Source organism: Akebia trifoliata, chromosome 9, assembly GCF_017979445.1.
Source record: "Akebia trifoliata isolate Shusen 1 chromosome 9, ASM1797944v1, whole genome shotgun sequence".
NCBI classification, from domain to species: Eukaryota; Viridiplantae; Streptophyta; class Magnoliopsida; order Ranunculales; family Lardizabalaceae; genus Akebia; species Akebia trifoliata.
Genome location: NC_141383.1, coordinates 23,880,812 through 23,903,085, shown reverse-complemented (window position 1 = coordinate 23,903,085; position 22,274 = coordinate 23,880,812). Strand labels below are relative to the sequence as shown.

Sequence of the window (22,274 nt, the reverse complement as noted above, 5' to 3'; positions counted from 1 at the left end):
GTGTTGGGGTGACACAGGATTTACTGTGATTCTCACAATTCTGACTTGTACATGCATACATAACTGTAGATGATTTTTACTCGTATCGCGAGGAAACACATCTATGGTTATGTGTACATCCCACGTCAGAGTTGTGAGAATTGCAGTAAATTCTTTTTTGTCATTTCAGCATTTTCCATCATATTTTGTTTTCAAACATCTTTAGCCATTTCTTTTATCAATGAATTTAATTAGAGAGTTACTAATGCCACACCAAAGAATTGGTGAGGTTTTAGTAAAAGTTGGTGTGGCAATAGCAGTTCTCTTTAATTATCCTTTTCATGTCATTTCCTATAGTTTTTATCGACACCATCTCATCTTTCAAAAGCCTTGGACTTGCATCAATTAGGTAATATTTCTCATTGTTTGTCAGTATTAATTTTAAATTGTTGATTGGTCGTGTTCAAACCATCTAAATCAACTTTTTTATTTATTTGTTTGATGAGTTAAAGAAATCATACTAATTTACATTGTGATGCAACCCTCCTCATACATCCAAGCTTGGGAAAAGTAATGCAAATAAACAAGTTTCAAGTTACATCTTATACATTGGAGCTTTGAATTACCTTTTTTATCTTTATATTCTTTCAAGTTTCAACCCATCCATCTCAATATCCTCCTTTTTACTATTATATGAGTACATTGTTTCTCAAGTGCATAAGAGTTTTTTATTTTTTTTTATTTTTTATACATAGGTCCATAAGAGTTATTAAGTGTATTCGTTAAGTATAAAATGGTTTTGTTGTGAGAAGTCTTGTATTCTTATTGAGCTTGGACTTCAAGAGGCAAGGCAATATCAAAATGAAAGTTTTCTGAAGCAGAGTGGGCTTAAAACAAAGGGGGCATTGTCCCACAACACCCTCGAGGCGAATTATTTTGGGTAGGGTTTTTCTTTTATGTTTTTGCTCTATGAGATTCCTAGCCGAGGAAAGAGAGTTTGTTATCGTTGTTGTTGATAGATTTTTCTCCCTCTCCTCTATGGATGTAGACAATTTATTGAACCACGTAAATCTTGTGTTCTTGTGGATTCATTTTTTTTTCTTTAATTGTACTCTTATTACACTCTGCATATACATATTATTATTATTATTATTATTATTATTGTTATTAAGAGGGGGAGAGGGTGGGGGCATGGTTTCAAAACTTGATTTGACATCTCGGACGAGACAATCCATTTAACTCGGCTTAAAATGACTGATTTACATATATTTAAATTAAATAATTATATATTTTAATAAAATAAGATAGATTGGAAAATGTTAGAGTCATAAAACCATGTTTTAGTTATAATAAGTATTTAAATTCTAAAAAAAATCAATTATTTTAATCAAAACCTACAAAATCCCGATTGACTTGACCTCGGACAAGATTTTCAAAATATTGCTCAAGACATTTTGTTTATCTCATGAAATGATGTGAATGTTGAGACATAGTGTATATCTGTATCATTCTTGAACGAGACTGAATATTTTCCTGAAAAATATTTTCTTTAAAAATGATATTTACAATGATGCCCCAATATCTATAAGCCAAGTAAAGTCACCGCCGCAAGCAAACACTCCTGAGCTAATAGAGATAAGATCGGGGTGAAAATCAAATCCCATCATCATTATCAGCATCACCATTCACCCTAATCAGTTTCATCTCTCTCCGCTATTTACTTATTTTTTCTTCTTTCAATAAAAATCCTACCTTCGTCTATATCTCTACGAACCCCTTTTTATATGCCTATCCATGCTTTTAAAATCTCATATTTCGTTTATCAAAGTCTTCTCCAAGTTTTTTTTCCCTTCTTTTTAAGTTGCGTGATTCTACTTTTTACGCTCTTATATGGATTGTGAAAAACTTGATTTATTGGTCCACCGGCTATGATATTAATATGATTGAGATTAACTATGTTCATTGCAATAATATGTATGAGATAATCTCACCACATATATTAAAGTTTTAAGTTCACATCAATTAGATAGTTTATATTAGGTAGATTGATCGTCTGTCCATGTTAGTGGGCTCTTTTGCTAGAAAATCACTCTTTCCCATTGTTTTGCAAAGATAATACCAAGCAAATCTTGAAAACATTGTTTTAATCATGAGTGGTTGGTTTACAACAAGCACCTTTAGAATTTCGATCAAAATTTCTGTTCGAATATGGATCACATTTGATAACTTATTGGATAAACCATGTTTAGATCCGATAGGTCCCCTAAACAATAAAATGTGAGAAAGTACGTAAATTATACTATAAATTTTGTTTAATATAAGAAGTTTATTTATATTTTGTAGACCAAATTGAATTTGATCTCGCTCCCAACCGTTCTGGTGCATTTCCCTTTATGGCCTCTATAAACATGGTCGTTAAATAATCCCAAAGGTTTACATAGACTGTAAGCGCATCTGAGCGCCTTTTTCCCGCGACAATATATGGACACTAAGGTTAGTGCCAGAGGGCGAAGCGGGACATGTTCGACCTCATGTCTAACCAGCGTCAGGTCGAACGAGCCCCCTACGGAAAATGACATAAAAGCCAGGATTCCGCATTCCCAAAATCGTGCAATCATTCAGCCAATCGAGAATACCATACTTCTGGATAAGTGGTAAGAGAAGCGGCTTAGGTACATTCCAATTGCTATTGGATCCAATAAACAACGATCCGATCCATATCGGACTAGTCCCAAATAGACCCTTTGATAGCATGGTTTCAAAATCATCCAAGATCGAGATGTGTCAACCGAGTCATCTCGGTATCGCCCAACGACAGATGTACAGACTAGTCAATGTATCGGTTGAAATTTCCACATCATTTTTTCTCGTTGTTGAATGAAATGTCTCAAAGGTATCGAAAAACTCATTTGAGACGACTTGATCTTGTTCACGGACGAGACAAGACATCAAAACAAGTTTTAAAACAATGTTTGACAGCCCCTCCCTTAAGGACATAAGTAGAAGTCTATAGAAGCGTTACTAAATGATTTAAAGCAATCTAAATCTACAAAACAAAGAAAGTGAATGATCTATACATATGTTTTCTTATGTAACCAATAGTAAACATGATCTTAAATTAACCATAAATACTTACAATTCCAAAAAACTCACACAATAGCTTCTATAGGAGAATTGTGCAAAGGAGATGAATTAGAGTTCACAAGAGTCCCAGCCACAACTGCTTGATTCTCCCTTAATTCGATTCCAACTTCATTCGGATGTCGATTTTCATCGGCATTGGTTCGACAAATTGGGCAAATGGGTGTCTTTAATAACCATGAATCAACACATTGAGCATGAAAGCTGTGCTTACAAATAGGCAATAATCTACACTTATCACCAATCTTGAAACTTTCCAAACAAACAACACAATCAATAGGGCTACTACCCTTCTCTCCTGCCTTGAAATCAAAGCAAGGAAGCTTCTCTAAATCACTATGTGACATAATATTACTTCTATTATTGCCCCTCTCAACCATATTACCTGAAATGAATCCTCCCCTAAATGCCCTACCAACAATACAAACATGAATTAAGACCAAAACTCCAATACCCACAAATAATAATACCACAGAGATTATAATTGCCATCACCATTATCCGTGTAGCAGTTCCAAGAACCTTATTATTCATCCCAAATCTTTCACAAATAATATTCAAATCACTCCTTCAAATCACATCAAGTATCAAAATCTATCAATCTTTCACAAGTACACATCTCATAAAATAGACCAAACTATCAAAAACCATTAATTCAATCAGACCCAATTCATTTTAATACAATTTTAGATAAAACCCATAAAGAAAACTGAAAATATGAAGAAGAGAGGTGAAACTTACAGAGAAGAAGTTGGTGAGATTGCAAGATTTAGAGAGAAAGAGTTTGAAGATATGAATTGGTAAATTGGTAACAGGTGGGGGTGGTTTTGTTTTTTAAGGACTAAACAATTCCTGACAGAATCAGTAGATGACCAATAATACTCTGTTGATGGTTTTTAAAGGGTGGAAAGTGGGTTTATCACTCTGATGGAGTGGGTGAAGAAAGAAACAAAATTAACAGATGAGAAGTCAGGTGTCAGGACAAAAGTCATGAGAAGATTGAGAAAATTTCTAACTCCTTTTTGGTTACTTATTACTACTTATATCACCAACCACATTTTTTATATGGCCAGACATATTAATGTCAGTCATTAGATAGGAGTTCATTTGGATCTATAGATCTCAAATATTTTTATATTGGAGAAAAATAAATAAAAAGAGAACTGCTATTGGCACCCCACCTTTTGCTTATTACACTCCTATTACTTAAATTGTTTATTATATCCTAATTAAAGATTAAAACACACTATTCAAATATTACAAAGCTTTGGTTCAAATTATAATTTCAACATTACCCCAAACTAAGCCTATGTTTGGATTGAGAGAAGTGGAGAGAAGGAAAACTCGTTAAGAGAAGAGAAGAAGAACTCAATTTCTCTTCACCATGCACTATGTTTAAATTTTAAAATATCATAAAAGAGATCTAAGGGCAGAGATGAAATTGCAAAATATTTTATAAGAGTTTCTCTCCATTTTTTTCTTCTTCTCTTCACTTTTGGAGAGAAAGAAAACTAACATTTTTTTCTATCTAATTTTTTTCTCTTCTCTCTCTACTTATCAATCCAAACAAGAGAAATTGAGAGGAACTCATTTATTTTCTCTTCTCTTCTCAATATTTCTCTCAATCCAAATCTAACATTACTTATTTTCAATCATTCACTTTTTTATCAATTGGGTTCTAGTAAGTCAAAGTTGGGATGCCAATAACAACTCTACAAAAATCTAAAGAGTCGTGATTTTTTTAGGTCCCCGTACACTCTCTGATGTGGCATGGGTTTAGAATCACAGATTTTTTTTCTCAAGATACACAATTGCACATCCCCATAAATATATATAATTATGTATCCCGATGAAAATATCTGTGATTCTAGCACATGCCACGTGAGGGGCATCAAAAAAGCATTATTCAAACAAAAAAAGAAGCAAAGGCAAAATAGGAGAAGTGTCCAAAACTGACAAACTGACTTTAATAGGCGGTTAAATAAAATAGGTACCTGTCCATATCATTTTAATACCTACTCTTATTTTAATATGTTTGTCTTCCTCAAGGGGAGGATGGGAGATCAACATCAAATAATGGATTTACTTTGGATATCCTTTACAAGAAATATGTTGCAACGGCTAAGATTAAAATAGAGAGCTTCTATTGCCACACAAACTTTTGCTAATGCCACCCCAATTCATATGTAAATATTCACAGTATTAGCATACATCTTGGGGTGGCATTAGCAAAAGTTGGTGTGGCAATAGAAACTCTCTTAAAATATCAGTAGAAGGAATGCAAGTCTTGAGGGACTTAATTTGGTTGTCTACATCAATTTTGTTGGTCTTAATTGTATAAGGGACTTGACATAAATTAATAGCTGTCTATAATTTTACTAATCAATTTGGTTTTAAAGCAAGAATTTGGTCATCTGTCACACTTTTAAAAACCACTCTACCTCTGGATCTTGGATATGATCATCTATCCGAGTGATAGAATCAGTGAATCCCTCTTCATCCAGTTCGGGTACAAATAACCGAACCAGATCAACATTATGGCACCCTTACTTTTGGGCTGCCCATGCCAAAAAAAAAAAAAAAAAAAATTCATTCGACAACATGGAACTAGTTTTGTTTGGGCAAGCTATGAATCTGTCTTCTAATGAGAACCGTTCGGCTGCGGACAAGTTCCAATCTTGAGATCTGTTTGGCCTTCTTCTTACCCTTTTAGAGCTTTCAGATTGGATGATAGAACTTATAAATGATTCAATATTATCCGTTTCAGGCTAAAGTTCGCGCGATTTTATATGTAAGGTTTGATTTGTCCTTATCGATCAGGATCTAAACGTTCTCCTGTCCTATATGGGACTAATCGCACTCCTCCTTGCCATTCCATCTTGCCAAGTGACAGATCCACTTTAACCCTTGATCTCCGCAGCTCTTTCCATGTCCAACCAGTGACACACTGGCGAGACTGTGACATCTGTCCTTTACATGAAACCATATAAACATCTTAAAAATGCAACATCAAACATGTTATAATAAACCAAAAGCAACTAATTAGCATCGATGACAATGCACAACAAGGAGGGTCTAAGCACATCCATGTTGCAGCATTTCTGAACATAAATTCAAAATCCACACATGGATGATTAAGGACTTGGAGTAGCTTGGCCAATAGGAAGAGGTCCAAGGTTCCCACATTAAGGTTTACGGCAATTTGGTTCAAAGATGAGACCTTCAAAAGTGAGCATAAAACAGCGAACAAATTTGAACAAGAAAGCAATGTGATTAATATTGGTAAACTAACATGAGATGAGTCCACGACAAAGTACTCAAATAAGGCAAAAAAAAATAAAGTGATTTGCATTGAACTTTACCAAACCAGGGGGGAACACTAATGATTCCCTGCTAAACGCATACTTCAACCATATTCTCAAACATATCACCCTTTCATAGAATTTACAAGGAAAACATTATAAAAACAAACCAAACCAAAAGTACAAGAGACATTATTGAATCACTAAGACTTGTAGCATTCTCTGATATATCTATATACTCTACTAAATATCAGGAGCCCAGAACAAGACCCTGCCTATTGGTAACACGAAGGACAGCTTGTGCACTTAAAGGAGAAAGTTTTGATCGGCAAAAGTGTTCCCAAGAGTTCGTCTCCAGGTTTTCAGATTCAGCAGTTGGTTGAGGAATGTCGGATTTCTCATATATGGTTTGTAGTTCCAAAAGGAGAGTCCGAGCCGACTCCCTGGATTCGGGAAGTTGGTCACTGAGTTGGGATGCGGCTATTTGGACTAATTTATCGACTCCATAAACCTTGATTCCTTCTGTGCCCTGTAGATCATGCACCAAATAAGCACACTAATCAATAAACACCGATTAAAAGATACACTGAAGGAAATAAGTGTGACATGAAACTTTTTCGCTGGTCACTGAATGATCAATTACCTAAGGGTCCTTGAAGCTCCATTCATTAAAATACAATGAAAGCCACCGATAAATTAAGGGAGGAAATAATCAATATCTACCTAAAAGATACACAAAAACCCATAACATATAGACCAGCTGTATCGTTTGTTATATTGTCGTTCAGGACAGAATGTAAATTGATAATAATGATAGCATATAGATATAATATTGAAATGAAAATAATGGATTGATACAGAGTGCCTGTCACCCTAATGAGTAGAATGCCACCATCTATAAGCCAAAGTATCCTAGAAACTGCTTTTCAGTGTGTCACCAATGACTAAATCATAGTCAAGCTACCAATCATCTATAGACACACAAAACATTCCTAAATCAACTACAGAGGTTACATATATAGGACAAAAACAAAAAGTTGATTCAGAAGCATCAGAGTATGCAATAAAGACCAATGCCCATATGGAGCAGATAAGTGGGTTGGTAAAAGATGATATCTGAAAGTGATGCACACCAATGTAAGCGTCAACAAAATTTCAAGTTCTCTGTCAAAACTATATTTAATGAAGATGACGATTCTAGACAACAACAATTTCAACTTAGAGTTACTTTTGCAAATTAAAAAGTTGCTTGTGCAAACTATATTTAATGAAGATGACAAAATCCCATTAGAAGGAAATATCAGGGCTTTGGACCATGGCTCAGTTAATTGACATATTGAAACACAACTTTGGGGCAAAGCCCCAACACCAGCTGAACTTTCAGCCTCTCCAACGAGTAATAAGATTCTCCCATCAGAATACAAAGTCACCGAAGTGGGGCCCCTAGAATTCCCATACAATCAGTACATTCTCTCCAAAGGAACTGCAACAAGAAGATGCCAGTATGCCATAAAATCTTCCCTTCAAGGGAGAACACACTAACTAATTCATCGTTCCAAACCACAGAGAAATATTTTTCAGAAATTCAATTCAAAATGGTGAGACAGAGTGCAGACAAGAAAGAGGACAACAGAGAAAAAGGTAATTAAGTGTATCTTCACTACACAACACATAACTTGGGGGCGGGGGATATCACACAAGAATTGCTAGTAATGCTAGGAGGGAGCCAACAACCCCAAGGTTGCAAGGCAGAGCCCCATCCAATTCATCTATGAACCCTCTTTTGCTTGCAAAATTAATCCTGGCACATATGGTTTGCACTTTCACAAGGAATCAAAGAAAGTGAACTTAATGCTATTATGCCTAACATGCTTCAGAAGTGAAACCAACTCTATCTTACACAGTCCAATGATATATTTAGCATATAAAATGGCAATGGATGCTATGCTACAAGTCATAAAAGAATCCTTTATTATGTTGATACTTGAGAAGGAAAAAACAAAAGCTAAAATATACTAGGGGAAGGGACTCCCCAATACATAAGGAGGGCATATCTTCTCATTTCACAGAAATGGGTAAAAGAAATAGTTGTAGCATAAAAGAAACCTTTATTATGTTGATACTTGAGAAGAAAAAAAGATAAAATATACTAGGGGAAGGGAATCCCCAATACATAAGGAGGACAAATCTTCACATTTCACAGAAATGGGTAAAAGAAATAGCCAGAATCTCAGAAATAACTTTAAAAAAAAAAAAAGGATTACATAAGTTAACATTAAAGGCCCTGGAGGTTCACATGATTGCATTAGTTAAATCTGCTTGCATACAAGCAGACCCATAAAAGAGTGGGTTGAGTACAAATCCTAACCACCTAAGAGGCCAAGATTAAAGCATTTTAGTTCAGCATCGAAAGCAATAATATAGCATCACAAGAGAAGGCAGCCATATGACAGCTGAAAATAAGTACCCAGAAAAAAAGAAGCAGTGACCTTAATTACACAAATGAAGATTGGATGTCAATAAAATCAATGAAAAGACAGCTTCATGGAAATGACTTCAGAAAGATAGTCGTTCTGCTACATTCCAGAATTCGGTTGTGTTGAGAATTGAGATTGCATTGCATCAGACAGTTTGCATAAGGAAAGAAATGACCATCTGACATTTGAAAAATGTCAAAAACTAAAAATAAAGAGACTGAATTGTATAATATTGGCCATAAATACATATAAAAAAGAATACTGGCTATAAATCAGTTTGAAATAGGACATCAATATCTACCTTTGTCCAAAATAAAACAAATTAGAAGTTCAACTAAATCCAACAAAGTCAAAAGGAAGCCACACTTATCAAATAAAATAGCATGAGGAACAGATGAAGATCTTACCAGCCGTGGGACACTTCGACAAAAGCACATTGACGTTTTTGCTCGTATCCGAGGATTCTTGTGTTTAAGATATGGCTGCAACTTTGGTAACAACAGAGAAGGGGGCACCCAAGTAGTCATTGCCACCAAAGCTCTCTCAGCAGCTTCACACACGAATCGCTTATCTTGTGAGGACTTCAGAAGAAGCTGCAAAAGCTGAAACCAGACACAAAAAGGTAACAATTTTAGCAATTAAAGGTGCCATTGAGAATAATTAATGAATGTAAAAACAAAAGGTGCTCAAGGAGTAACAAAATAGCCCAAAAATGGAACTTTCGGAAAGAAAAATTACTAGAGGATCAAGTGAATCAATTATATGATCACTATAAGCATTGAAGATGTCTTCAGATGCCATTATCGCTGTTTTACAGACAGCACTTCTCGGATTCTTCAGGGATTTCACAAGGAGTGAGATCACATCCCCCCTGTTCATTAAAGAAAATATGAACATATTAAGCAACCAAACCGCAATGAAAAACATAAGCAACCAATGTTCTCTCTATTAAAAAATTGGCTAGAATTGGAGACTCACAAGATTTCAAGCATTGCTTCCTTGTGAAATATTGACAAACGACGTACATTATTGAGGGCCTCGCACACCAATACCCAATCCTTAGAGTCCAATCCTGATAATAGAGTCTAAAATGCAGCAAGAGATACATATTCAATAAAATGTTGACCCTCCTTATCACATCATCCAAAGGAAATCATCAATGATAGTAGGTTTAGTAAGATCCGGAAATTTAAGCTAAGAAACAAGAAAGAGATCACAAAGGAAATTGGATAAATCATACACTGAGACTTGTGTCGACGTCCTGCAAATCGTTCAGGTTCTCAGACTCTATATACTCTACTTCTGAAGCTCCTAGCTCGACTCCAATATTCCCAACTTCACCTTCACTGATTGGAGTAGAGGCCAAGGAAGCATGATTTTTCTTCTGCCACTTATCAGGATTTTCATTGGTGTTCTCAGTGTAAGGCTTTGCTAAGAGCCCTTTACTAGAACTACCAGTTTTCCTCTCAGATCCTGGTAGCACGTTGAGATCTCTGAGGGTAGTCATCCTAGAAAAAAAAATGAAAAAAAAAAAAAAAAAAAAAAGACAGCTAAATTGATTAATGAAAAACAATTAAAAAGATAGAATAAGCATATATTTCAGATTCAAATTCCCCTATAACTATACAAGCTGATGGTTTTATGCACTGAGCTTGGGGGAATCAATTATCATACCGCTTCCCAGTTACTCCATTCTTAACGCATCAAAAATTATGTCCAGCTCAGGAATTTTTTTCTGTAGATTTTGAGGCACCAATATTTCTACGGAAATGGACAAATGACTTAATAAAAATCATAGAGAGGAAGCTTATGCATGATTGCACCAAAAATAATATTTATCCCCTCTGAACACTATTTTGTATGTGGTGTGTTGGAAGGGGGATCACATCATAGGGACCTATTAGAGTTCTCTACAGATGGAAAGCTTCCTTATTAAGGATTGCTGAGTGTAGTAGGTATGCACTAAGATTATTTAATAAATAGGAGTTCTTTAGATATCTTTGGCAACTTCCTTCTGTAGCTTTACAAGACACATGATTGATGAATGTGACAAACGTCAAGCATGCACTTTAAATTGGCAGGTTAGGCATGCCAAAAACATGCAGATTTTGAAGGGAAGTCTCCATGCATGGAGGTAGGATTTCTTCGATTAGAGGAGCACAAGCAAGAAAGCTCTGACAAGGCCAACAAGCTTTAGATGGTTGACATTGAAGCACTCTATACCAAAATGGGAAGATTGTATCCTCACCCATGTCTTTGGAGGGTCTCATTGAGATGCCAATTTTATTTCTTGTGTGATCATTAATCCCATTGGAAGATAAGCATGCTGAATCCACGATAGACATGATGATCAATCCAGTTATGCATCCTAATTGAATCTACAAACATTTGAAACCCAACATAGGCATAGAAATATTGTGTTTTGATCATGAATACAAGTTTGTTCCAAAGGAGAATGCCAATGTTATGTACCTTAACAGATTTAGGAAGGAGTATGACAATGTCAAGTGGAGTAATATAATAGCACGGATAGTTGCTAAAATTAGATACTGGATTATGATTAGAATTAGGACCTATTTTCTTAATCAATTAGGGATGAGATTCTATAATGGAGAGTGCGCCTTGGGTTTATTTTGGTGAGTTATTTTCTTTATTATGTAGTGCATTATGCATTTCAAACTCAATGAACAAATAATTTGCGCGAAAAAGCTTTGGAGACTCTACCCCCCAATCCCACCGCCATCAAATCCATACACCAAAGAACCCCCCATACTTGATGCGGTTTTCCTGCCTTTTCCTTCTTTGTCTGCATTTTAGTTGATTTACAGCCCTTGTAAATTTAGATTCCTTAAAAAAAATGCAAACTTGAACCATTTTCCACATTGCTCTGATGAGATTTCAAAATCTCCAATGCGATGAGAACAAAATAACAAATCAGTAACCACACATTTGAGTTACTAAGACACAAACTACCCTAAAAAAAACCAAATGAAGTAAAAATACAGAGATCTACAGGTATGCATGAAACCCTAAACAATAACAGATCTAAAACTTCCACTTAGATTCTCATATTCAATCCGATTTATACTATTTCTTCAACTGGTTTAAAGATCAAAAACCATAAACATCAGAAGTTCAAATTACAGGTGCAATGAGAGAGATTGATAGAAAGAAAGTGCGAAAGATCAAGAAATTACCAGAGAAGATGAATCGAAGTGATCGATCCGCTAAGCAGTTGCGGAAGAAACGGCGAAAATGGCGAAGAAACAGAGACGCATTGATTTAGATCCTCACCCTAAATCTGGGCGGAACTCTTGAGGATTTAGTGACAAAGATAGGGAATTTGTTTTAGAAATTTTTTTTTTTTACTTAATTGTAACGGGCGAAACGAAACGCACAGTAATCCGCGACGCAGCTTTCATTACCCGACCTTGGCCGGCAGGTACGGGATATTGCATGTGACCACAGCGAGTAGGAATAATTCTGGCCAATTTTGATTGGAACCCCTACTTTTTTGTATATTTTTTATATACCCCTGATTAGGTAAGTTATAAACGGTTAAAACAATTAAAAAACAAAACTCACTTTTTCAAAATAAAATACATTTTAATGTTTTAAACACGACTTTTACATTTTAAATATATTTTCTTAATAAAATAAAAATCAAAATAACTCATTTTTTTTTAGATCTATGATTAATTTTTATGGCTTTATGGTTTTTTTTATAATTTCATTCATTGTTTAATGTAAGATTTGATGATAATGCTTGATGGTTAGTCTTTTTTTATTGTCATAAAATGTATAATTATGTGGAAGAACGTGTTATCATACATAGCTCTTCAATAAATTTTTTTTTTTTTGCTAAATTTTTTTATGTAAACTTAGAATAAATTTTTAATGTATTTTATACTTTACATTATGAATACATTTTTTTTACATACTTTTTAATATATATGAGTCGTGCTGGGGTAACATTGAGATTTACTATGATTTCATATTTCTGATGTGGGGGTGCACACATAATCGTAGATGCCTTTTCTCGTATCGCGAGGAAACACGTTTGCAGTTATGTGCCCACCCCCACGTCAGAAATGTGAAATCGTAGTAAATTCAATGTCAACCCCAACATCACTGTGTGTGTGTGTATATATATATATATATATCATTTTTTTTCCCAATTTTTTTCTTTTTTTTTTTTTTTTTTTTTTTTAAGTTTTCCCTTGTCGTTTTAAACCCATTTTCCAACTTTGTGACTATGCAGAGAGAGAAAAGTCCATGAAGAAGACAGTGTTTTTGATGAAAAATTAAGGATTTTACAATAAACTAAGAAGATGAGGGCATTTTAAGTGAATAGAATAATAAGGTCAATGGGGGCATGTCATGTTGGATATCGTTGTGTGTTTCCAAATGATGACATGCCCCCTTGGAATAGGTCTTCTATGAAATAATAAAATAAATAATTTAAATGCTTCCATATATACCTTTTAACTGTCAAATTCTCAGGGTATGTTTGAATGTGAAAATGGTGAAAATTTGAATTTCATGCAAATTTGTATTTTTCACCCTCTTTTAAAACTCTACTCTCGGTTGGATTTCATTTTCTCACCCAACCCAATCGAAAAAATGAGGTCTGGGTTGGATTTCATTTTCTCCCCCAACCCAATCGAAAAAATGAGATATGGGCGATGTGAATCTCTCTCTCCTCTTCTTCTTCTTCTTCTTCTTTTTAAATATTTTTCATAGAATTCATTTTTTTCATGTGCAACATTTTCCCTTGCTCACTTTTATGTGGATTTGAATGAATTCCTTGAAAATTAAATTTTATGCAATCAAACAAATCTTTGGGTTTTGTAAAAGTACAAGTAGAACGAAATTTTGTATATAAAAAAAAAAATCAAGAATTTCTGCAAGACTTGAAGATGATGGATTGTAGATGAAATTGAATAGGTTTAGAATATATTACCATAAAGGTAAATAGTTTAAAGATAAATGATTTTTACCTCCGTCCTCAACCTTACGATCCCATTTCTTTCAACCATCAAAACTCTAGAATAAGATAAGTTTTTTTTTTTTTTTTTTTTTTTTTTTTTTTTGAGAAGGAGAAGAATGGATTTTTAAGTAGAAAAATCAAAATCAAGGATTTTTTTATTTTTTATAATACATTAAAGACAAAGTTGAAAAAGGTTAAAGAATAGTTTACCCTAAAGCTTAAAGCATGAAGATGACAGATTTTGATTTTCTTTCTTTTATTTTTCTGAAAAATCAAGGGCTTTGGTTTGAAACTGAAAACTAGGGCAGATAGGTCATTTTGTATTAGTCTCTCAAGAGAAAATATAGGTCAAGGCAGCCAAGTCATCATTTTGATTTTTGAAAAGAAAAGGGGTGTCTCTAATTTCTATCAAAATGTAGAGGGGCATGTTTAAATCACTCAAAAATATATCATGTTCTCTGTCTCCACTTGGTCTCTCATAGAATACCAAGGTCAAGGAGAGTATCTCTTCAGTTTTATCTTTTAGAGGTGTATCCCAAATATCACCAAACCCAAAGTTTTAGGTCAAAATTACCCTTCATAAAACTCTGCACAGATTATATTATAACCTCTGGTTATTATCAAAGCTTGATGAATGCTCATTGAAGAAAATCTTAAACTCAAAGCTTTAAGAGTTCCACTGTTTTAAATGTAAGAGGTTGAAGATGATCTTTCACCAATAATGAACAATTATTATTATTTTTTCTAATAAGAATTTTAATCTCCCACCAAGTTGACTCTTTTGAGGCATCTCACATCTCTTATAATTCAAATCATTTGGATTGATTTAAAATTATTTATTAATATACATTCATATTAAAATAATATTTTTTCTTATTATCAACTAAATCATTTTGGATCTTGGACAAGTCAATGTGGTAGACGATTTACATTGACCACCTCACCCAATTGCCTTTGAGATCGGGATGACTCGGCACTCGCTCAAGTCATCTTTGTCTAGGATGAGTTTTAAAACTCTGATTTTAATTGAAATTCAGATTTTACAAGATACATGTACAAATGGTATGAGATTATGTACATGTAGAGCTTGGTGGTTGTAATAAAGTGTATTTGTGCAATTTCCAAGGTAAGATTTCAATCCCAAGTTCGTGGTATTATTGCGAAAAGACACCACCTACGAAGTCATATACCCTAATTTTCAACTTCTAGATTCCATTCCTTTCAACCATCAAATTTCTTTCGACAACAGAAAAGGATTTTCGGGGAGGTCGAAGATAATGACTTTTGGAAGAAAAAAAAATCAAGGGTTTTTGACAAGATGTAGAAAATAATGGTTGAACTGGTTAACAAAAATATTCCCTAATAGGGTCTCTAATAGAAGACCAAAGACAATGGAGGGAAAAGGAGGAGGGGGCATCTATAATTTTATCAAAAACCTAAGGGGTACCTAAAAATTATCCTTAAAATGTATTTGGAAACCAAAAAAGGTCCACCATAATGGGCTAATAGTCCAAATAGAGATGGTGGGGGTGGGGTGGTGAAAGAGAAGAAGCCATTTGATGTAGGGTCAGATATAAGGACATAAAGACATGTTATTGTCTCTTGTGATGGAGAGATGGAACCAATAAAGAAGGAACCATTTCTAGTCCACCTTCCCCATCTACTCCTTTAGAATTAGAACCACATGACTTGTAGGCCCCAAGTCCTAATAAAGTAGAGAGCCCAGTGAGGTCTTGCTGGAATGGTTGGGATGAATCTTGATCCCTCATATAAAGAATTGAAAGGAGGAACATAATTTTGTTTAATTGATCTCAAATTCAAGCTAATATATAATCTTACCATAAATAATAATATTTGCCCAAACTAGTTATTATAATTCACCAACATGGCTCTTAGTAGACAAAATCATAATCCACAAAAAGAGTTTAAACAGGGATGAGAAAATGTTGTTATATATAATTGCACATAGAGAAAAGCTTCTCTTTCTAAGCAATTTATTGGAAATATATATAACAAAAGTACACAACATAAACATACAACATACAACACAATAGAACACATATGAAGACCAGAGAAGCTTTATTACTAAGACCAGACCCACCAGCCCATTGTCTCATTTCCCTCATGTTGATGGTGCGCTGCAACGGCTAAGACATTGGACAGGTACCTGCGTCCATCATCGCTTCCATCGTCTTCTTCTGAATGGACCCCATTGATGCGGTCCATGCAACCATAGTCATCGTACGGAAAGTATGAATCACCACTGTCCACCAGTTGTGGACCGTCCTCGTCAAGCACTGCACTCCCACCACTTCCGGAGCTCATGTGGTCCTCAGCCTTCACACTAATGTGGACGGATACTACATCTGCATCATTGGTAGGAAGCATTGGGTCGGATTTCTGACCCACCAATCCCATCCCCACCACTTCCTTGGTCTGCAGCTTCTCAGTAAGTGACACCACCTGCATTCCCACCCCCCATGACACACACATCATGTATGAGGAACAAAATTTAGATGTACAACTATTAGAATAGGCATTTGTACCAAAAGATATTTTCACATTAGAAGAAAGATTCTAGATGTCTTTTAAGAAACGTACAATGGTAGATTCGTCTTTTTAACTTTAGAAACTGTCATTCTCACAAATGGAGTGAAAACAGATTCTTTCTTTTTTTCTTCTTCTTTTTAACTAATTTTCCTAGAAAAACTCTCTACAAGCCCAAATTAACCAATCCCATTTTTTATTTTTACTACTCACTTATTAGCCTATAAATGGAAGAAATTGATAGCCCCCCTAAAAAAATAGAACATCAAAATAGGTGTTGCTTTTTTTTTATCACAATAGGGTGATTAAAAAAAAAAAACATGACCTATGCATCAAGCATAATTTGTAACATTCCCTTCCATGTATGGTTGGTGACTCATCAATCCTAAGAGATCAGGAGTTTGATCTCTTGGAGAGATCAAAAGTTTTCTCGGATAACAAGAAGTGAGCAAGAGTTAGCTAAGGCATAATCTAAACGTTGAGTTCAAATTTGTTAATCTAATTCATTGTCGTTTAATTAGTTGCTAAATCATTTGTAAAAGGACAATAATTGTGGGGAATCTTGTTCTCCTCTTCTTCCCACATTTCAAGACACGTGATAACGAAGTCGTGCCAAAGATTTTCAACTCTAAGAAACAATATACTTAAGAACATTCTAACGATCAAGTCAATACTCAATTTGATAAAGTGAGGGTTTTATGGATCTTTTATAACTCTTTTGCCCCCTCCCCCCCCCCCCCCCCCCCCCTCTCCCACTAGGAAGAGTGGGATGGAGGGGGATTAAAAGTCCCTTTTCTAGTTGTCCATTGCCCATGCATGGTCTAGGCTACTCTATTCTCTGTCAAATCATTGTCGCATGTTGCGTGATTTACATTAGGAATCCTATGTCTTTCGTACCATCGACAAACTATTCTCCATTTTTTTACATAAGCTTTTCTACCCGCCTCTACCTACCAAAGTCTGACGTCAGACCCTACTTCCAACGTTGCACCTCTATTCCCATGTCATGGGTTCTCAACTTCCCATTTTCGGGACTTAAATTTCCACCCATTAATATTACCACATATATCCCAAGGTACCACATGTTTATTAATTATTCTCACTTTCACGCTTCCCACACCATTATGTTATGAATAAACATCATTAGTGATTTTATTATGTCACGTGATTTTATTTTAAAATCACTTGCAATGCTCCCCACATAATATCACAGCCCCTAATTAAACCTCAGTAATAAGTGAATAATATTTGATCAACGCGATCCCCTCTATAAGAGAAGTGGTAAATATAACTCTAGCAATAGTTGAATAGCAAAATAGGATTCATGTCGAAGATAATTAAAGATACCAACAATGAGAAAAACAAAGTTACTCAAATAAATCCAGATAAATTATTTTGTACGAGATCTATACCTCAGATTTGAGCTTCTCGTTCTCCTTGGCAATGGCATCATGATCCGAGAGTAGGGAATCGTAAGATGCCTTAAGGAGATCGTAATCTCTCTCGAGCTGCTTAGTCTTCCAACGAGCTCGTCGATTCTGAAACCAAACCGCAACTTGTCTCGGCTGCAACCCAAGCTTCTTAGCAAGCTGGGTCTTACGATCCGGCTCCAGCTTGTTCTCCACTTCAAAGCTCTTCTCCAAAAGGTGAACCTGAAACAAAGGAAACATTTAGGACCCCATAATTAAAATTCACCAAACAACGACAGTAAGGGGCCCATTAGGAATTTCCTAAAAAGATGAGTTGCAATTCGGTCCACTTCTGGTAATTCGTATTTATCTTTAAAAAACGAAGAATTTATGCCGATACCGTTAAAGATAAAAAGCGATTCTTATGAATATGCCATATATATCAAAAGAATCAAAACGTGTCCGATACTTTGACGATACGTGTTGACGTATCGGACTGGTTTGGGTGTCAATTGGGTTCGATTTCTTAGCTAACCTGCTCAGTAGTGAGACGACGTTTCTTTTCAGGCAATTGTTCGTCGTAAAATTCGTCTTCGATTAGCTCGTCTGAAGAGCTAAAAAATGGTCTCCTCTTCAAGGTTTCCTCCATGTTCAGCAACGAACTTGGTCCTGCAGAAAAAGAAAAATCAATTTTTTTTTGAAAAATCAAAGATCTTGGTGAAATTAATAGATTCCAAGAGTTAATCGCTTGAGATCCAAACAACCCATATCTCTAATTTACGAAAAAAAAATTAATAATAACGAATAAAAATCAAAATTTGAAGAACAACAACTGAAGAAAAATTCAATCTTGGAGAAGAAAAGCAAACAAGGCGTAATAAAAGTAACTATAAGGGGGTAACATGGGAAGAAAAAATTAATTTACCTCGAAAAACGGAATCTCCGTTCCCTAGAAATAACATGTTTCCATGACAGGAAGCATCGAAGAAGAGACGACCGGAATCCATGAAGAAAAGTGTGTGTTTGTGTGTGTGAACGTATGTGTGTCAGATCTTCGGTGATTTACACCGGGTCGAAAATTCGGGCCACGAAAAATCCAAAACCCAAAATCCAAAAACCAAAACCCACTAACCCTCTCTCTCTCTCTCTTTGTTTCTTAGAAGATCATGATCTTGTGGCGAAAGAAGCTAGTACTCCACAGCAACCTAGTCGGAGTCTCCAAAGGACAGATACAAAATCCCATCACGAGAACAAAATTTCTTATATTTTGTGGGTTTTCCGGCGAGTGTGTCAGATATCGAGATTTATATGGCCGCGATCTGACTCACCGGCAGACTGATTTCTCAGATTTCGCCAATTACGTCTCTTTAGTTTGAGAGTATTTTTTGCAGCTAAAGTTGAGAGAAGTGAGACGGCCGGGTTTTATAGAGATACGCAGAAAGTTGAAATGACAGAACTACCCCTTTAATTTCTTTAATTTAGTGTTGAGTAGACTTTTGAGTAAAGGGTATTTGCGTTAATGTGCATTTTTATCTGATAGCCGTTGGATTAGGTAAAGAGGTGATGAAAGTGAGATTTCGATGTTCGTGCCAGATTCTATTTCGATAGAGTACTTAAATAGTTCCCATGCTGTGCTGTCGATAGATTGTCGGACTCGGGTTTAAATTATCGGATCTGTTAGATTGCCCATTTTTTTATTTTATTTGAGAATTGTTATTACCACACCATTTTTTACTAATACCACACCAATTTCTATGTAAATCAAGAAGAATTGCACACGGTCAGTGTGATGTTGGTAAAAGCTGGTGTGGCAATTGTAACTCTCTTTTATTTTTACTGCCATTTTATAAGTTATAGTTTGATTTTGAGAATTTAATAATTACATTTTTATCTCAAAATTGATCATCTATGTAATTATTTTTTATGTCATTAGTTTATTTTTTATTTAGTTGACTTAAAGAAAATGACAGATTTTATTTTTTTATTTTTTTGGTTTGGATTCTAATGACTAAATTGTACATGACCCATATTAATTTTTCCTAATCGATCCAACATAAGATCCATTTCGTCTACATCAAATTGGGAATCGACGAGATTGAATTTGCTAATATTAAATGTGTTCTCGAATTGTTCGTTGATCAAATCCTCTGCTCTTCTTCCCACCTAGATCCATGTGACCTCTTCATCAAGAATTACTCTGATTATCAAGTTCATGTTTAGTCATAAAATCATAATTTATTTCTATAATAAATATTTAAAATCTATTTTTTTTTAATTATTTTAATCAAAATCTACAAAACCCAGTTGACTCAATCGAATTTTACTGATTCGATCAAGATTTTTAAAATTTCATCCAATACATCTGATTTGTCTTGCGAGATGATGAGTATGTCGAGACACCATGTATATTCGTATCGTTGATGAACAAAACCAAGATGACTTGGGCGAGATTTAAAATCCTGATTGGACTTGGTACACTGAACATAGCATGACTCTCAAGGACGCGTACGCATTTTAGTGACAGATGGTATATTTCACAAATTATGTATGTAATTTGTGATTTAATCTCAATTTTTTTTTAAAAACCACCAATTATTTTTGTTTTTAACATTTTTTAAGTATTATTTTTATTTAATATATAAAATACATAATTTTTTTTTTATAATTTTTATACTTAAAAGAAATATTTTTACTTTTTAATTTATCAGATGTTTTTTCGACTTTTGCCAACTTTTTTCGAAACTTTCTCTCGTTGAATTATTCCCGAACCCTAACTTTTTCACTATGTTCCACAATGCATATATATATAACCAACTGGGTTTAAGAACAAATCTATATCAGATTGTGTCCTAATCGGTTAATGCCCCCACAAATCATATATGATCTATTTTTCCAATTTGATACTAATCCAGTCCCCTTAAATAAATGTTCAGATCTGAGGGTGAGGATGACTATTTTATAGTATTAGGGGCCATAATGGATTAAAAAAATAAAAATTGAAAGTGGGTAACTATAAAAATATATGATTATATTTAAATTTTAAATGAATTTATTTTCAGTGATTTTGATACCAATTGAGAAATCAATTTATTATATATTTCTATAATTCTAAATTTATTTTGACTTCCATTCACTTAGTGCAAAACTGAACGCAACCTAAAAGGACATAATTTAACTGAAATAGTCCCCGCCACCCCACGCCACGCCCCACTCTTATAACAAATTAACTTATAATTTTGTGAATAAAGATAATGTACTCCATCAGTTGGATAAAAAGTTTACACATTCCCAGTGATATTTTGCCACTTCGTGCACTATTTTGGTCTCACTGAATTTTGGCAGCCTTGGTAAATTCTGGATGTTAGTTTTTAGCATTTTTCTTTTATGAACCTAAAGTCACCCACACTTCCATTTATAAAGTCCATCGTGAAAATAATTTTTGTTTTTTGAAACTCGGATATTCCCCTGGGCCGCACACATCTTCTCACCCAATTATGTAGAGGGGTGGAACCAGGATTTTTTTTGTAGTGGAGGCAAACTATGGTTAGTTGTATAATTGAAGAACTAGAAGATGAATGGTTTTAAGGAGAACTTCAGAGGTTTTTTATTAGAAGTTGAAAAAAATGGTATTTAGATTATTTCTAATTAGTATATGAGAAGGTTCGGTCAAGAGATAATGTCATCAACAAAAAAATGAGAGAAGAGGGAGGGGGGAGGGCAAAAATTGGAGGGAGAGAGGGGGGTGTGGGGACAAATGGGACATGGAATTAGTTGACAATATGAGGGTGTCTCAATTTTGTTGGGCAATTGCCCCCCACCAGCTCCTTACTAGTTCGCCTCTGGTCACGTGTTACGACAAGTAAGTAGTCACATTTCTGTGGAGAGGCATATATAAACTCAAAGTCATGACTTGGGGAGTAAATCCAGTCGCTTCGACTAACCCTCGGTGAGTTATGATGAACATAATTGTTCTCGAATTATTCATATATTCTTATTTATTGTATTTTTAATTAAATTTTAGATATCCATTCCACATTACAGTGGCATTAATCGATGTTGAATGTGCCACTTGTTGAAATCTAAATGGGTAGTTGGCTAAACTTATCCAACACCTGATGCACATGATCTATACTTCAACAGGTTTATTTACCTTTTTTTCAAAGGATTATACAAATCCCAATTGCTTCGATACATATATTTAAATATTTGTTTATGAGTTATGAGTGCACTTGTGGTCCAATTGTGCTGGATGGAATTTGTCTAGCTACACATTGAAGGACTGCCACCTGTACATAAGATGAGTTGTTTGTAAGCATGGCAAACATGCAAAGTGTGGCTGGACAAATTCCTGACCATCTTAGAGCAAAGATTAATTATTTGTATATACTTCCTCTGATTCGACACTTAAGAAAGAACATCCACGTGGATAT

General features: G+C 34.8%; 3 protein-coding genes across 3 annotated transcripts; all 3 read right to left on the bottom strand.

Annotated features, from left to right (window-relative positions):
* Nucleotides 1-3,128: 3,128 nt before the first annotated feature.
* Nucleotides 3,129-3,653, bottom strand: LOC147394857 (RING-H2 finger protein ATL43-like). The gene has a single exon (XM_086453333.1). It carries the CDS (start codon nucleotides 3,651-3,653, stop codon nucleotides 3,129-3,131), a length of 525 nt encoding a protein of 174 aa, XP_086309459.1.
* A 2,788-nt stretch (nucleotides 3,654-6,441) lies between these two features.
* LOC147394856 (uncharacterized) lies at nucleotides 6,442-12,353 on the bottom strand. Its single transcript, XM_086454276.1, has 6 exons — nucleotides 12,096-12,353; nucleotides 10,139-10,406; nucleotides 9,877-9,983; nucleotides 9,637-9,769; nucleotides 9,306-9,500; nucleotides 6,442-6,950 (listed from the first exon to the last, which is right to left on the bottom strand). The coding sequence occupies exons 2-6, from the start codon at nucleotides 10,403-10,405 to the stop codon at nucleotides 6,672-6,674; spliced, it is 981 nt and encodes a 326-aa protein (XP_086310402.1). The 5' UTR covers nucleotide 10,406; nucleotides 12,096-12,353; the 3' UTR covers nucleotides 6,442-6,671.
* A 3,471-nt stretch (nucleotides 12,354-15,824) lies between these two features.
* On the bottom strand, nucleotides 15,825-19,249 carry LOC147394855 (homeobox-leucine zipper protein HAT5-like). Its single transcript, XM_086454400.1, has 4 exons — nucleotides 18,770-19,249; nucleotides 18,380-18,513; nucleotides 17,848-18,087; nucleotides 15,825-16,351 (listed from the first exon to the last, which is right to left on the bottom strand). The coding sequence occupies exons 1-4, from the start codon at nucleotides 18,849-18,851 to the stop codon at nucleotides 15,974-15,976; spliced, it is 834 nt and encodes a 277-aa protein (XP_086310526.1). The 5' UTR covers nucleotides 18,852-19,249; the 3' UTR covers nucleotides 15,825-15,973.
* Between the last annotated feature and the right edge of the window lie 3,025 nt (nucleotides 19,250-22,274).